This window comes from Callorhinus ursinus, unplaced genomic scaffold (assembly GCF_003265705.2).
Source record: "Callorhinus ursinus isolate GAN/ISIS: 27379988/994484 unplaced genomic scaffold, GSC_fseal_2.0 scaffold57, whole genome shotgun sequence".
NCBI classification, from domain to species: domain Eukaryota; kingdom Metazoa; phylum Chordata; class Mammalia; order Carnivora; family Otariidae; genus Callorhinus; species Callorhinus ursinus.
This window is the reverse complement of record NW_027397119.1, coordinates 3,696,232-3,712,907: the sequence shown is the minus strand read 5'-3', so window position 1 is coordinate 3,712,907 and position 16,676 is coordinate 3,696,232. Positions and strand designations below refer to the sequence as shown.

The window sequence follows — 16,676 nt, the reverse complement described above, 5'->3', positions numbered from 1 at the left end:
AAGCAATCCAATGGTTTATTTTGGTTTTGAACCTTGTATTTGTCAGGTAGCAATGTGTAAGCAAACCTTGCAGCTTTCACAGGTGAGGAGCCCATAGTGGTATCCAGACACTTTATCTCCACACACAGGGCAGAGCTCTTCAAGATCTTCATCATAGGAGTAATTCACCATTTTAAACTGAGACACTGAAACAAAAGAAATGTATATACATAGCTAATTAACTCACTCAGTAGGTTTTAATCCTCCAGTGAGAAGCATTTTGGTAACTGGTGGGCATATATCACAGGTAAAATATAAAATATATTTTTTTATCCAGATGTAGTGAAAAACTATTTTTATACAATGAAAGTAAAAGATCTTTTGGACTCAGCGAGCACGCACTTCCTATTTTTTAACTGAAAAAGAATTTCAACTTGTTTTAAGAATTTTAAACTTACCACTGTTGAACACATAGCAGCTCATAACTGCAAGGCAGCAAATCAGAATAGAAACATGAATTGCAGAAATAACAATTTAGAACTTTAAACCTCCTAAAGTTAAGATTCAAAAATGTCACCTTTGCCTAGGAGAGAGAAACAAGCACACACAGTCTCCCACTCTTGAACTAAGTTTTCTGCAAGTACACCTCGCTCAGCAGGAGAGCAACTCCGACTTGCACACACTTGAGGGAGAGCCTGAAGCCCCAGAAACCTGCTTCTCAGCAGCAGCCCCACTTGAACCACAGCCTGCTGCTCCCTACGTTCAAATCTGTTAGATTAATTGAAACATTCAGCTCCATAATCGACAGGACTCCTGTTCTGGATACTTTCATCTCTTCACACTTGAAAATCTCCTGTAAAAATAGAGAAGGAAAAGAGAGAGGACGCCGGGCAGAGAGGAAAAGATACACACGAGGGTTTGGTTTCGTCGCAAAGTATTAAAGTCCTGTGATAAACTTCACATGTTTCCGATAATCAGTGCAAAATATAAACACCTCCGGATCGCCCTGTTAAAGTTAAACAGAAATCAGGCCGTGGCTCCGAGCGGTTCACTGCGGGGATCGAGTAATCGCCTTCCGCCGGACGCAGCTCTGCGAAGGCGCCTTTGCAGCCAAAAGATGGATAACTATGCACAGGAAGGACAGTGGCCGGGAGATAATACCTGATCTAATCCCTTCCCGAGACTCACCCAGGGTCAGGTGTCGGAGGGCGGACACAGCGGGTACCTGCGCTAAGGGGCAGGTCCGCGCAGCCCGGCACCCTAACCCTCCCGGGCACCTTCCTGTGAAAGACCGGGGTACACTCGCCTCTCGCCCCTTGCTCGGCTACACACAGGCGCACTAACGCAGAGTCGAGTTTAAGTTAATCAGTGGCACTTGAAGGGGGCGGGGGGGGGGGGGCGGGGAACCGATGGCCGGACAGAAGTTTCCTCTGATTTGTTTACCAAAAAGGAAAGAGAGAAATAGCCCCCACCGCATCCCCAAAGTTCCCGGCCACTCCATCACCATAATGTGGCCTCTTCGACAATGACTCGTTCTTTTCCTTATTCTTTTTAAAATAAAGTTCTTTTTTTCTTTATGGATTCTGCAGGCCTCCGCAAAGGGCCGTGGGGAGGTGAGGTCACTTGCACCACTTCGAGGCTGAGGGCCGAGCACAGACCCGCTGAGTTTGAGCCATCTCTTCCCGAGCCACAGAGCCCTGGTCTGGGGCTTAAACCCGAGTGAGTTAGCCAGAGTTTGGAGATAGGGGGTGGGGTCCCCGTGAAAGATGTTCCCGTAGAGGCAGGCTCTTGGGCTCCGTAAAACAGAAGAGATACTGAGCGCAGTCCTCCCAGCGGTGCCAGCCCTAAGAGGTCCGCGCTCGGGTTTTGGGAAGTTGGGGGTTTGGGGGAACTTAGGGTTCGAGAAGTTCGTTTACAGCCCCATCTCTCCCCAAACTTAAACTACTGCTTTGTGGCGTGTTTTAGGGACGGGAAAAACTGTACTTTATTGTTTTTACTCTCCCAAAAAAGTGAAGTCTAAACTTTGCACCTAAGAGGCACAGCGAGGCAAACGTTTGCAGGATTCGGTGCCCGCCTCGGGGATCCAACCCCAAAAGGAGGAGTTAAGGGTGAGGACCCTCTTGGACAGAGTCCGTGTGGGTAGACAGTTGCCGCTGTGCAAGACCGAGGCATCTTTCAGTTTCCCAGGTGCTGTACCCAAGTAGGCATTTGAAGAAGGGAATCCGTTAGGGCAAAGAAGTCCCTGTCTTAAGAAAGTGAAGAGGACGGTGGGGCCTTGTAAAGCTAGGACCGCAGGGAGGCACGCAGAGAAATTCCCCCTAAGTTGGACGCGCTATGCTGTCCCGAAACCCAATGGCGGGTCCCCTTTCTGATCGGATTAGGGCGACTAGGGCGTGTCCCCGGCCGAGACCAGAGCAAGCATGGTAATGGGGTCCCATCCCCAGGGACTGCCCTCGAGGTGTAGGCCGCGTGGCCTAGGGGAAAATCGTGCCCTGGCCCTTTCCATGGTGTTTTCGAACCCGGAGTGAGCGAGCGGCCGGCGACTTCTCCTGAGCCCTGGACACAACGGAGGGCAAACTTCCTGCTTTGGGGCAGTAGGTCCTGTCAAAAACGCCCCTCCCGAACTTTACAGGGAAAGTATTACAGTGGCATTTCCCTCCCATTTCCCCCCACCCCCTGAACCCTTATTCTTGCCTCCCCTACTTCTTGATCCAGCGTTTCTCTGAGCGTCTTTTCCCGAGTGTCAGAAACGCGCTGCGCCGATATGAGCAGCAGGAACTTTCCTTTTGCACCCAAGATCGCGCTGGCCTCAAGGGCGCCCAAAGGGTTGTCCCTCTCCGCAGCTCAGGCGGAGGGTTCCCAGATCCGGCTCCCGGCGCCCGGGTCCCCCACGTCCCCACTTCCCGGGAATCCCAGGTGAGGGCTAGAATGCCTCTTTGGGCCAACCGGGTTCCTCCAGTAGTCAACCCTCAAGTTAGTCTCAGGGGCCGCAGCCCCCAGGGGACTTCCACAGCCCTTCCTGGAGGGTTGGAGAGTCCCCAGGATCACAGTGGGGTAAGCGACCCAAAGGCGTAACGCACGTCTTGCCGCCACCCCCTGTCCCCCAGCCCAGCCGGGCGTCGTCAGGGCCCCCGGGGCCGAGCACTGCAGGCGCGCCGCCTATCCCGCACAGCAGCGTGTAGCAACCCCAAACTCTGGTCGGACTCTACTCTCAACACCTCCCCGGCCCTTTCAAGTTCGCTCAAGGGGATGGCAGGAAGCGTTCCGGGATCACAGGCCCGCCTACCCGCACATCCTGCGCGCTGGAAGGGGCGAGAATGGAAGAGCACCGGTGACTTTTCCTAGCATTGTTCCCTCCCCGGCCCAGAGCAACTGCGATAAACTTCTGAAGGGCTCATACAGCCAGATCTAGAGCCGCTGTTTTGGAATGCGGCAAAAATATTGCCAGCAGAGTTTGCTTTTTTTGTTGTCACCAATCAAGAGCTGGGAAAACAAATAGGACTTCCATACTCCCGGTTCTCGAACTAAAGCGGAGGCATTAAGCTAAACCGCTGCCCCCCACCCTCAACTAACTCGGCAATACCCGCGCAGAAGATGGGGTTGGAGTAACTTTGGATCTCTTCAGTTCTGCTTGCAGTTCTGAAGTTGTCCAAATTATAGCCGGCGCCCAGTGTCCGCATGGGCGTTTGGGGGGGCCCACATGCATTCTAACGCCGCTAGGACAATCTTTTCCGGGGTCATCTTCTCTTTCTGTAGTTAACTTTGCTAGGCAGGGTGTTTTTCCTCCACACAAGAGCACTGATTAAAGTTCCCACCGATTCAGTGACTGAGAACCTGCTCCGGTTTCCAGTGAGGCATTCCATTTCTTAGAATGATCTTATTATTCTGAAGTATCTGTAGCCTGAAGGCAACCCCCCCCCCCCGGGTTGCCATAGATCTCGAAGCCTCTCTTTTCTTAATTAGAAGCGGCCAATTAGGCATTGCTTGGAAAACCTCCGCCCCACATTGTTCAAGAGCCATAAACTTTTATGCCGGTCCCTGGGGTGGGGGCCTGCCGCCCGCGCGCAGCCCCACAGCCCGGCGGCCGCGAGAGCCCAGCGGGGTAGTTCCAGCGCCCGCGAGGGGTGGGCGGCTGAAGCCCTCAGGGCGAGCCCGGGGGTGGCGTGGCCGCGGGAGCCCGAGCGCCGCGCAGCGCCTCCTTACCTTGCATGTTTTCCGGCATCTGCCCCTGTTCCCCATGCGATCGAGCCAGTCCCAGGGCTTCCGTCTCCACTTTGGGCAGCATGACAAGGCGGCCGCGGGCGGGGATAGGGGGTCCGTGTCCGTCCGGAAGCCCAGCACCTGGACACGGGGCAGCACAGATTCAACTCCGGCGGAAAAAAAGGAAGGGCGACTGGGGTGCCGGCTCACCCACCCGCTCGCAGGAGCGTGCCTCCGCCTCCTCCCGGGGCCGAGGGTCAGGACCCCTGAGCCCGGTCCACTCTCGCAACTCTGGAGCCGCCCCCAAGCCGCTGGGAGGAGATGGCCGGCTACGAGATGCGGTGAAGACTGCGTCCGGGCGCCTTGGTTTGGCTCGGCGAGGGCGGAGGCGGCGGCGGTGGCGAGGGCGCAGCTGCCCGGGGCGCGGATCCGAGTGTGGCCGAGCTGCGGGCGGGCAGCGGAGACGGCGGCCAAGCCGCTGGTGCTGCCGCCGCGGCGGTGCCGCTGCCGCTGCCGCTGCCGCTGCTCCCGGACGGCTCGGGCGACTTCTACCCCTCCCTCCACCCGCCCTCTGGCTCAGGATCGCCAGGGGTCTCTCTCTCTCTCTCTCTTTCTCTCGCCTCACTTCTCCTCTCCGCCCCTTCCCCGTCTGTGCTTCCCTCTCGCTCACTATCACAAGTGTGGAGTTGTGAAGTTCCAGGCTCCCTCTCCTGCCTCGTTTACTCCTCCCGCGTGTCCGAGAGCAGTCCTTCCAGCCCCGAGGGTGACGGTGCTGGCAAGGAAAGGGGGAAGATGAGGAGGAGTGGGGAGGTAAGTAAGACGGGGCTAAGGGGAAGGCTGGGATGAGGGGTGATGACAGTGAATGGGGACGCGGGCTCCGGACTAGGTCGGACACCAGCCGGCAGCCAATGAGGATGAGGCGCATGCTCCAGTCCCCTCGCTTGCCCCAACCTCACCACCCCGCCTTAACCCCCTCCCACCCCACCCTGACCTGGGGCGGGGGATGTGAATGCTGCCGGGTCTTCCAGCTAGTGAGAGGCGACCTCTGTCTGAGCGCAGCGGCGGAGGACGGGAGGCTAGGGCGGCAATTTATTTCTGCGAGCTAGGGGGGAAGCCAGAAGGGACGCGGAGTGTGTGGGTGTGCGTGCGTGTCTCCGCGCGCGTGTCGGGTCAGGGGCTGGAGTGGGGAGTTAAACACCCATTTGAACAACCTAAAGGAGAAAAGAGATGTTGAATTCAGTGGGCCGCTCTTCTCCAAAGAGCTGGCCCGCTCTCCAGGGTCTCCCAGCTTCATTAGCCCCTCAGGATTCAGTCCTAAAAGGCCCCACCGTGGGCCCCGGGAGTCCTGGAGTGGCCGAGCGTCCGGGCCCACCGAGGAGACAGCCATATCGCCGCACGTTCACTCACTTGCCGGAAATCTGAGAAACAGCTATCCCTGTTTACCCACTCTACCAGTTTCTTCACTCAATTATAAACACCCCACCCCCTCCAGCCCAAGATTATATTGGCGGCAGACTTACTAAATTTTAGTGAACTGCGTTTCCAAGTAGAATGCAAAGACCGAACTAGGCTTTCCTTTTTCATTCTGGTGTCTCTGGTGGGACCATCCACATGAGGCCCAGAGGCCCAGCACTTTTAATAAAGTTTTAAAGAACCATCTGTTATGTAAGCTCTTCAGCCACCAGCCCAGCCACATCTTCAAAAAGTTTTCAGATCTCATCCCAACAAGATGAAAAACATTTTTTTCCAGCCTCATGACTGCATATGAAATGCCTCATATTCAGTGTCTGCTGCAAGACCGGGTAATTATCAGAGTCCACCCACAAGGGGGTGAATTTGAATCTCAAAAGACCTGAATTTATTCTATTTGAATGGCATGGAGATCACACATTCAAACTGTCCAGTCCAGTATTTGATGAATTGGAAAACACTCCAATCATCGCCACGATTAATCTACACTTTTACATGAAACGGGTTGTTCATCACCTACTGGTGTCTGGCAATTCAGAGGCTGTTGGCTCTCTAAATTTTTCTTTTTGTCATTTTGTTCTTTAATATATATTCAGAATCTAAGTTATTTAAATCTCAGTTTTGTAGCATCATCAAATTTCATAAAAATGTTTAAACTTGAGGGGAGGGAGACTGTCCATTAGTTTGGAAAGTGCAGTGGGCTGTGGTTGCCAAAATTAGGGACCCTTAAGATGCTCAGATTTCTGTGATAGTATCAAGTAACACTGTCAATCCATTTTCAATATTACTAGTTGTTTTAAATACCATTGTGAATTAAGTGCATATACACACACACATATATTTACATAGCTCAGAAAAGGAAAGGAATTACATCTCAGGGCTCAAATCAGTTCTTGCAGTGCTTTGTGGGTTTAGATGAACTTTGAAAACCAGTTTATTACAAAGTCTTAATTTAGGAGTGTCCTACTACAATCAAAGAGCTTATGGGGCACTTATGTAGCATCTTCACAAACACCAGGCTGGCAGCTATGAAGAACTCCAGACTCTTGGTCCTCAGAGGGAGCTTCCAGCTCAGAGCCAGAGGCAAGGAAGGTCCTCCGGTTGGTAGAGCTGAAGGAAGAGCTTAGGAGAGTTGCAGTCTGACAGACCATATATTTGTGGTCTGCATGGTGAAATCCTTGCCTGGACTTGAAGCAGAGCCTGACCTAGCCCAGGCAAACTTTGTGATCACATGCATAACCCAGCTTCAGCCCCCAGAAGGGGCTTGTTTAGACCATAGCATCTCTTCAGTCCAAGCCAGTCTGCCTTCACCTCACACAGCCCAAACCAGTAGTCGTAGTGACAGAGGGCCAGCTGACATTCATTTATCTCCTCCCCAAACCAGAGGAGGTGGTGAGGGGGAAAATAGGGGCTGGAGACACCGTTTCAAAAAGCCACCCTTAAAAAAAAAAAAAAAAAGTCCAAGATTGCCTTGCTTTGAGGCTCTTGTCCAGGCTGACCGCAGCAAACAAACGGAAGGGACACCGCAAACACAGGAGGTCTCAAGCAGAGAGAAAACTTCGGTGCTCCAGGCCTCCCGCTCCAGGGAGAGAAGAGGCTGGCTTAACCCTATCCCAGATCCCCTCGGCGTGGTGAAAACACCCCGCCCCCCCCGCCCCGCCTGCGGTGCACAAGGTGGGAAATCTTCCACTGCAATTGGTTCTAGTCAGAGACCGGAGGGCACACTCACCTTTTCACGGTTTTTCTCCTCAAGGAGTTTAGGGGAGCGGCGGAGTTCCCAACCCTGGGGCAGACACAGAGGGAGGGGCGGCGGCACCAAGGCCTCCGACACTACACTCATTCCGCCCTCCAAGGGCATCCATTCCGCACTCTCTTGAGTTCCCTCGGTCCGAATGTTCTGGTCCCTTGAGCCTTCAATTCGTCTGGGCCCGCATTGGAGCCACGGACCGCTTGCCCTGCGATGGGAGATCGGCCTGGGCGTCTCCCAGAACACCCTCTCGGAAGGAGAGCTGGGGGAGGAGGGGCCTGAGCCGCCCACGGTGCCTCCGGTCGGTTACCTGAGGATGGTTCTAGGTTGCAGAGGCAGCCGTGAGGAAGGAGAGCTAAGCGGACGCGGGAAGGGGGAGGCATTTGAGATGGGAGTAGGGGAATAGGGCCTGTATGGTCTAAACGTTGATGCGGGTAGTTGGACTGGCCGGCAGACACACCGATCGGCTTGGAATAATAAAGCCCCCATAGGCGGGCAGACGCATCCCATCCTCCGCCAGGGACATCTTTACCTACTGCCACTCTGCCTCTTAGTGGATGCACACTTAGGAATCCACCCCGTCTGCGGGAAACTTAACTGGTGGCAGAGACCACAGACCAGAAGTCGGGAGGCAGGGGGAGGCTGTTCCAGCTTTAGCTACCGTGTGCATTCTCAATTTCTTCCCTGCATTCTTCTGCCAACTTCTGGCAAACTTCTCTCCCCTTTCCTCTCTCTTCCCCCACGCCCCCACCTTCTTTCCGACGAGACTGGTCTCCAGGGCTCGTCCTTCCCGGTTCTGACTTTGTCTTAAAGCATTGATTGACGGTTGCAATTATAAAGAATGATGGCTCGGGGAGGCTCCCGCAGCCTTGATGAGCCGGAGGAGCGCAGTCCTGGCATATTTTATCCAGGCTCAGCGTTACGGGGCCGTGCGCCCCATTCACCCGGCGGGCTGCAGCTGAGGAGGTCTCGCACTCCCCACCCGCGAGGATGTAACCGCCTTGCTCTCCTCCCCCGCCTCCACTTCTCCGCTGTTCCGCCGCCCCATTTCAGAGAGCGCGCCGGGAACAGCCTGCCCTTGACCTGACCTGAGAATTGTTGGCCAGCCCCGCGCGCTTAACGCATGCAGGCTGCAAAGGGAGTGAAAAATGTCAAGATTTTTAGGACTGGTTCAACTTTCCTGGGCTCGGAAAACACAGGTCCCCAAGTAGAAGACCCACCCCTCCCGCGCGCCTGGGTGGGAAAAGCCTTGCATGACCCACACAACCTCGCACGAAACTTGCAAGTCTACATTCTTGGAAACAATTTCTAACGTCTACTCCATTTCTACTTTTCGGTGGTTTTTTAAGAAACCAGAATCATTACTTTTCTCGTAGCACGTGTCTAGTTCTCAGCCTCAGAAGAAACCTAGATTTTTTTCGAAAAGTCTCCACCAAGTGGCCGGGATAGCCAGAGGGGAAGGAGAAGCAAGTTTACCAGCCTACGGAAAACTCAGGCTCTGCCTAATTTTTCAGCGCCTCCCACTCAAAAAGCCCATCAGAAGGCTCTTTTGCCTTTCTCTGAAGATTAAGTTTAGCAAGAATTCCAGAGTTCCGCTCCTGAGCTCAGGGGGCTGGGCTATCCGCCTCCGCTTCCAGGCTTCCCCAGCCGGCGTCCAGGGCACTTTGCTTTAAGATGAGAGGGGTTAAATTTCAGGACAGACATGCAAATTACCAAGGAGGACCGTATTGGCCGAAGCTTTGAAAAAATAAATTTGAATAGGTGAGAAGTCGTGCCTTGTCAAATAAATAAATAAATAAATAAATAAATAAATAAATAAATATTCCTTCTGGTACACGTGTAAAGAACTACTTAAGACATCATCTGCCACAGCTAGGAGAGCAGGAGGAAAAACTGCTATCAATTTAGACACTCTACCCCTGGAAAGACTTGTGTGTCAGGGGTAGCCGCAAATGGGGATTGATTCACAATCACTAGGAGAGTATCTTAATATATCATGGCCCCGTCTTTACTGAGGAGGGAAATACAAGGTGAAGTAATTATCCAGGTAATCCAGGCTCCGCCAGCCCCTCCCCCAACCAACCTCCCACCCTTGCCCTAAAGAATAGGTGAGGTTTTCCGAGAGTTTGGCCTGGATTATCGGAATCTGCATCTCTGTAAAAAGGCTTCCCAGTAGAACTTTTTGGCTTCATTTTCTTTGGAGACTGTTGCCCCAACCCAGGGGTCCAGGCGCGTCCCGCTTTGGTATAGCCGGTGCCCTTCTCGAAGTGGGCGGGGAGATCCGGTCTTGAGAAAGGAGCTGGCTGGGGAAATAATCTTGGGTAGGTGGTCCAATCTAATCTATCTCTTCCTCTGTAATTGAAATGGAGATGTGAGTCAGCTCCAACTCAAAACAGTGAGACTCCACTCTTGGAACCACCCCTGTCCATCCTCGGGGCAAACCAGAACAGTGAGTGACGTTCTCGAGGACGATCCTGGCGCCAGCAGGCCACCAAACGCTTAGTGAAACCAGCTGAGCCCTTGCGTTGCAATTCCACGCCCCTTATCCCCTCCCCCCTCCTCAACCCGGACTAGAAACTAAATCCTTAGCACTAGATTATTTAGGGCTACCATTCACGTGAATCCGCCAGACTGGAAGTGTTCTGAGGGAAGAGGGGATTCCGCGCCGCCTCGCTTGCGAATTCCTCTGTTCTTGGAGCGCGGGGATGGGTGGTCGGGAGGCTCTTGCCTTAGGAAAGCCCCCGCCCTAGGGGTTTCTGTCCTTAAGATCAAAGAGTGCCGGGACGCGCAGAGCTGTGTTTGTCAGCCAGTTTGGACTCCACAAAAGAAAGTGGAGGGGGGGGGGTGCTGGAAAGGCGGGACTTGCGGTGATATCTTCACCCTCCGGCTTGCGGTCCAAAAGTATGGAAGGTGCTGGGGTCTGGGAGGTTACGCAGTTCTCAAGGTGTCGGCTCGTCCTCCGACCTAACTAAAGACAACTTTTACGATTAAGAGGTGGTGGCCAGCCAGCGCAAAGGCGTGGGGCAAATTCTTTCGCTTTCTCCCCAAGGTTTCTTGTCTGGAAACTGGGGAGATGCTTCGGGGACCTAGTGCCGGGTTCAGACCGATTTTCTTTTCACTCCAATATAGACCGCTGGTAGAACAGGTGGAGCTTGGTGGGGCTGAGGCTGCGGACGTCCAAGATCATGAGGAAGGAATCAGCATTTACTGTGAAAAATGTTAGCGCTGGGCGTGGGACCAGCGTCTCACTAGAAACACACCGGGGTTTGCCAAAAGTGCTTTTTAAAAAAGGGTGAGTGTGCTTAAACTATTTCGTTCTCTATCTCGTCCCCTTATAAGACAACAGATGTTTGTTCCTCAGGGTAGAAAGGGTCCTTTTCTCTCTAAACTCAGTCACTCAGGGGAGCCTGGGTGGCTCAGTCGGTTAAGCGTCTGCCTGCAGCAGGGGTCCCGGGGAGCCTGCTTCTCCCTCTCCCTCTGCTGCTCCCCCTGCTTGTGCTCTCTCTCTCTTTCTGTCAAATAAATGAAATCTTTAAAAAATAAATGCAGTCACTCATTTTGGATGATTTCCCTGCCCTCCTCATACCCACCAATTCTATAACAAATAGCTGCTCTGAATTTTCTCTCAATTCCCTTGTCTGTCAGTAGTCCTGCAAGTGGACAGCATACACCCCATAACTGCAAGCAAAACCTCCCTCCAAACTCCAGAGAGCCTTTCAAGGAAACCAGAACAGAAGACCCAAAGTACTTTCCTACATGCTTTGCTTTGCCCCCAAGGCTCCTGGATGCTGTCCCCACCCGGCCCCCTAGACCTCTCCCCATCCCACCCTTCTGAATTTTACTGGGATCTAAATCTGATTTCCACTGTGGAATGAAAAGGAAGATAAAGAGCCATTTACAAATGTCTTCTTAATTCCCACATGCCTTTTGGAAGAATGTCTGAGTAGGTCAACATTGTTTTTAATAATTCCTTTATATCAACAAAGGCAAATAATCACTACTTTAAGGAAAGATCATGGATTTCAGAATCACATCCATGGGTTCTGTTTACAGTTCACTCTCTTGACAAGGTGAGGGATCTTGGGAAAATCACTTGACCTTTCTGATTCAATTTTGTCATCAGTAAAACAGGGTTAACAAAGTAAACTTTATAGTTGCATGAGACAGTACCAGTAAAGCAACATATCATGCTCTTAATAAATACCAGTTCTCCTTTGTATTTTCTTTTCCCCTAACTTCACCCACACTCATCTTTCTCTAAGGAAAATAGCTAGGAAGGGAATCACTAACCATTCTAGAACCATTAAAAATAAGATCCTTCCAGTGGGAGGTACTTGCTAACTTGACTGTCTTGCAGTGCTTGACATAGTCCTCAGGGGCCTAATTACACCTGCAGATAAAACTGCTCACCAAACTGCTTATGTTCATCTGTATTCAGATTATTTGGAGTTTAAAAGTTAAGTGTGTCTTTTCTTACTTATTACACAAAAACACACATATCAGAGCTTCCCAAAAGACTAAAAAAGAGGCAGCCTTTATTAATTTGTCTGGTCAAGTTCAGTCCACATGGTTCTTCCAGGCTTAAACCTCTCACGTTCACATTGGTTATATTTCAACTCTTCCCCAGGGCTTCCCCTAGACCTCAGGGTCCCCAAACTCCTAAAGTTCCTTGAAGCCAACTGGATTTCTCAGAGAAATTTTTGTTCCAATAAGGTGAAGAGTGAGGAAGTGCAACCCAAAGAAACAGCTTTATCCTGAGGTAGGTTCTAGTCTTGGGGAACAAGACATCTGACTCTTGCCCTTCATAAAACATCCCTAGCAGTGCTTGGGGGAAGCTGGGCCTCCAGGTGGGAGTCTGTCCCAGAGCCTTCTCCATACCTCATCTCAAGTTCAAGGCTGAATCTAAGATAACCCTAGACATTATGTCTGGGTAGAGGCATTAAGAAAAGGAAAAAAAAAAAAAAACCACTACCAAGTCTCTGTTCTCCCTTCCTCCATAAATCTTTCTTGGTTTATTAAAAGAGGTGTTAAAGAAATCCTTTAGCTCCAGTCAGAACTTGTAGATCAAGGCCAGTAAAGAGAGTTTGGGAAGCACCCTTTCGGAGTTAGGCTGAGGCAAGGAAGGAGAAGAGGCACCAGAGTTTAGCTTCCTGGAGGGAACTGGCTGCCTGAGCCCGGCAGCCAAGAATCAGAACATGGATTTGGGTGACTGACATTCTAAACTGCACTGCCAATAAGGCTGGCCAGAGTTTAGGGTGACATAATGGGCTATCTCATTTTCTGCTGCATGATGTCTACTTTAAGAGATCCTTATGGGCACAGAGCTTACTGGAGGTTATTGCTGGAATGAAATCAGACTCCAAGAGTGCTAAGGGGACTAGATAACAAAGTATATGTAGTGTCTCAAGAATGTTTGCATTGTGTATTATGTACCCCTAACTATGCAGTCATAACTTCCTGTGGGTAATAGACAATAACATATTGAATGTGTAAAATGTATTTCATTAATGCACTTAATTTGAAGAATTACACAAATTCATAGAAATCAAAACAATAATGTTGAGCACATTGCAGAAGAGTCAATAAATACTTGTTATAGGACATACTTCCCACCATACAGATTTGACTCTTTTGTTGATGTAGACAAATACTTCATTCTTTCTTTGTCTCTCTTTCTCTCTTACATTGCTACTGTATATCATCAGTAAAATTGCCCCATTTGGGAGAAAGGGAAAAAAAATACCTAAGCCAGAAACCAAGAGTTTGGACAGTGTCCCAGAGCTAGTTAACTTTAAGGGAACAATCTGGTTATAACCCCAAGTCTGCTGCTCTTATACCACACTGTGATCATCTTGCAGGTAGGCAGAAGGATCAATGTTATCTTATTTCCACTTTTCTATATGAGTACAGACATTTATACACAATTTTCATGTAACCACCAGTGTGCATAGAAGGAAAATGTCATACCCACCAAGGACCCATAGGGACAGCTTTTGAAATAAACAGAGGCACATTTCTTAATACAACACAACTGAATTAATGTAAAGTTGGAAACCCGGACCCATCTCTACATGCCTTGGCCTCAGTTTTGTGAACCACTCCCCATCCCTATCCTAACTTGCAATTTGCTCCCTCAAAACCACCCCAGGACCTGACACTCTCTACTCCACCTGTGGGTTCCTCTCATTGGGCCTGCCCTGGGCAATCAGAATCCAATCCAAGAGGAAACTAACCTTCAGGATTGGGGTCAGCCATAACTGTTCAGACTGATGGCTGACAATGCCTTTTCCTTTGTCAGCCCTTTGGATGACTTGTCTCGCCAAGAAACCCCCAGGAATGACCCTCCGCGCTCCTTGGAGGCTACCCCATGAATAGATGGAATTCTCAGCGCCAGTAGCCGCCTCTGGGTGCCTAAGATGTTGCCAACAGGGACACCTCACAGCCACCTGGGAATACCAGGGTATGGGGGAGGGAGAGTGCTAGGGCTGGGAAAGGGCGGGAGGCCGCGAAGGAGATCCGGAAAGAGGTTTCTTTTACCGGAAAATTGACTGGAATTTTGTCATCCCGGAATCTGACGCCCGGAAGTGCCCTGAGAGGTGTAGGGTGTTGGGGTAGACTCGCTGAGCGCCTCCTTCCGTACTTTTTTTTTTTTTTTTTTTTGAGGCTCAGTCTTTAGCAGTCCCTCCGGGGCTAGACAGACGTTCCACAGGTTCTGGCTCTTTGGAACCTGGCTGATCCCAGACTTGAGGGTGTTAGATCTCTGTTTATGCTCAGGATGGACCTGCCTCTGTTCTACAGCATAGCCCGCGCCCGGTGAGTCCCAGTGCGGTGGGTAAAACGTAGCAGAGAGAAATACAAAGGGGTCTCCTTCTACCACCTGACCCTCTTAATTCACCCCAAGAGTCTGAGGGACGCCGTGGCGGCGGGTGTCGGCGTATGTTTTCTCGGGACCCCCACGCCCTCTTAATTCGCAGCCTCCCTGTCCCCGCTGCGCGCGACCCGAGGTGAGGCGGGCGCGCTGGCTCGCCCCGCTCACGCGCCGCCCCTGTCCCCGGCTGAGCGCGCTCTCGCCGCGAGCCCCCAGCGCCGAGCCCCGGGGCCGCGGAGCCCCGGGAACGCCTAGCCGGTCGCTGCCTGGAAGGACTCCTTAGTGCGCCGCGGCGGTTTTGCCAGGCGAAAAAGATTAGAAATCGTTTGTGTTTCTCTTTCACCTCCTTTCTTGTGCTCATAGTTTCTTTTTATCTGCAGAGCAATTGATTCAGTGTTGCACTCTGCCTTCCTCGTGTTTTCTTCCTAAGTACAGATTTTGGGGTGGGGGGGTAACCATTTCCTCAATTGATATACCATAGGGTGTAGCTGGCCCAATAAAAAAGCAATCACTGCACTCAGTGGAGTCAGCTGGTTATCAAGGGAGAAAGAGGAAAAGCCCAAGCCTTGATTTTCCTTCTTGTTACAGCGGAGCTGGATGGAACTCAGAGCTCATGACAGGCCTCTGCGAATTCGCAGGGAAATTCCAGTTCGAAAGCCTAAGAAAGTGCTACAAGAAAAGGCACAGGTCCTTCAAAAACGAAGGGAAAGGAAAAAGGGCATGAATGCCAACAGACTAATAATTACAGACCGCTGGAAATCACTTCCCTTTAGTCCTTTACTTTTAGGACTAATTGCATGTATTCTTGCTGTAACACTAACATTTTTTGTTCTTTTTAGAAGTGAAAATTAGCTTTATTTACTCCTGTTTATAAAAACAAGCCATGCTCATTATTTTGGAAAACAGACAGTAACCCTTAAATTGTAATCCTTAACTAATGATGAGGTGTGTGTGTGTGTATATATATATATATATATATACATATATTTATTAAATATGTATATTAAAAATATATGGCTTTTCGCATGGCTTTTATTCATCAGAGAAACAAAAGGGTCTATAGTATCTGCAATGAATGAGACACCATACTGTGGTGTGGCTTGAAACTTTACAAATATCTGAAAGCTATTTGTTAAAATTTGATCAATGATGACTCCATATGGTAAACTAGTTTCAAGTTGGTCAAATTTTAGCTTATCATCTCTGATTAGAAATTATCAGAAAATACTGGTGATGAAATATATACATTATAAATTTTTGATTCTGACTGTTTTAGACTAATGGATGGGCATCCAAAAACAGTGGATATAATGAATAATATTGAAATATCCATTTGCTTTTTCATAACTTCAGGAAAGATAAATGTGTGATACATACATGGGCTTATGTGCTTTTAATAGACAATAGGAGAAGCAATGACTTATAAAACTAAAGACATCAATGAGATTAAATTACATGAATTAAGGTAGTAGCAGAATAATAAATGGATGATAAATAGAGCAACTCCTACTTACCAATAGGTGTAAGTCTGTGCTTTAGGGAATCTTGTAAATTTCCAGTATCCGAATTAGAAGACATTCTTAGTAAAATTATAGGTGGTCCTTTGGCTTAAAGCAGAAATCATTGAGCATAAGAAAAAGTACAGCTTGTCAAATTTTGTAGTCCTCGGTAGGACACATCAGTCTACAGTAACCCTTAGTGAAAGTTTAAAAAATTGCAAAAAAAAAAAAAATCCAAGAATTCAGAAAGTTACAAGTAGGTCTTTCCCTGGACTCTGTACTTTTTCCAGCATTAGTGGCCTGCTGTAAACCATGTATCCAGTTACATGATGGTTTCTAATCAGAAGAATGGAAACTTTTGATAGGCTTAGACGGATCACATGACACTATGCAAGTTGATAAGAGGACCCTGTTATAAAGTGACAGCAAAAGAGATAAGAACTCCTGGCAGATAATGGCAAAGAAATGATTAACTCAGAAGTGGAGAGGTGCTATGCAGCACAGAGACTGGAAAGTTGTAAAACTGAGGGGTCAGAAGATCATACTTAGTGGATAAAACTCCAAACCAACTTAAATCTACTAACTAAACTTAGGCTTGTGACATACCCCCTTGATGTCATCACCTCTTGGCATGGAGGAGGACAGAGGTAGCTCTTCTGACCTCTGTAAACATATTTTAGATGATAACATTAGCACACATTAATTCTTTAAATGATGACTAGAGATATGATTGACACTTTAAAATACTACAGGTAGCATTTCCAGGCTTATGGTCATTTATTTATTCATGTGTTGTCAACCAACTTTTTAATCATGCCTATTCATTAGCTGCAAAGTTAATCTTAGCTTATTTGTTCATTAGTCAGTTGATTAAAAGGGCAGCCTATCTCTTTACCCCCAATAAAAGTAAAGC

The 16,676-nt window shown here is 49.6% G+C and overlaps 1 protein-coding gene across 7 annotated transcripts in view; it reads right to left on the bottom strand.

The window, feature by feature from the left end:
- Nucleotides 1-16,441, bottom strand: part of NR5A2 (nuclear receptor subfamily 5 group A member 2) — a 134,961-nt gene extending 118,520 nt beyond the window's left edge. For 2 of the 7 annotated variants that reach the window (XM_073884509.1, XM_073884510.1), the window contains exons 1-3: nucleotides 15,779-16,441; nucleotides 4,183-4,320; nucleotides 67-185 (exon numbers count right to left, since the gene is read on the bottom strand). In XM_073884509.1, the coding sequence (XP_073740610.1) occupies nucleotides 67-185; nucleotides 4,183-4,320; nucleotides 15,779-15,842 (321 nt within the window). In that variant the 5' untranslated portion in view covers nucleotides 15,843-16,441. Of the gene's footprint in view, nucleotides 1-66; nucleotides 186-1,167; nucleotides 1,322-4,182; nucleotides 4,321-5,170; nucleotides 5,260-7,378; nucleotides 7,505-15,778 lie in introns of those variants that run through there. The other 5 variants (XM_073884505.1, XM_073884504.1, XM_073884507.1 and 2 more) reach the window with 4 other exon arrangements.
- Nucleotides 16,442-16,676: the final 235 nt, after the last annotated feature.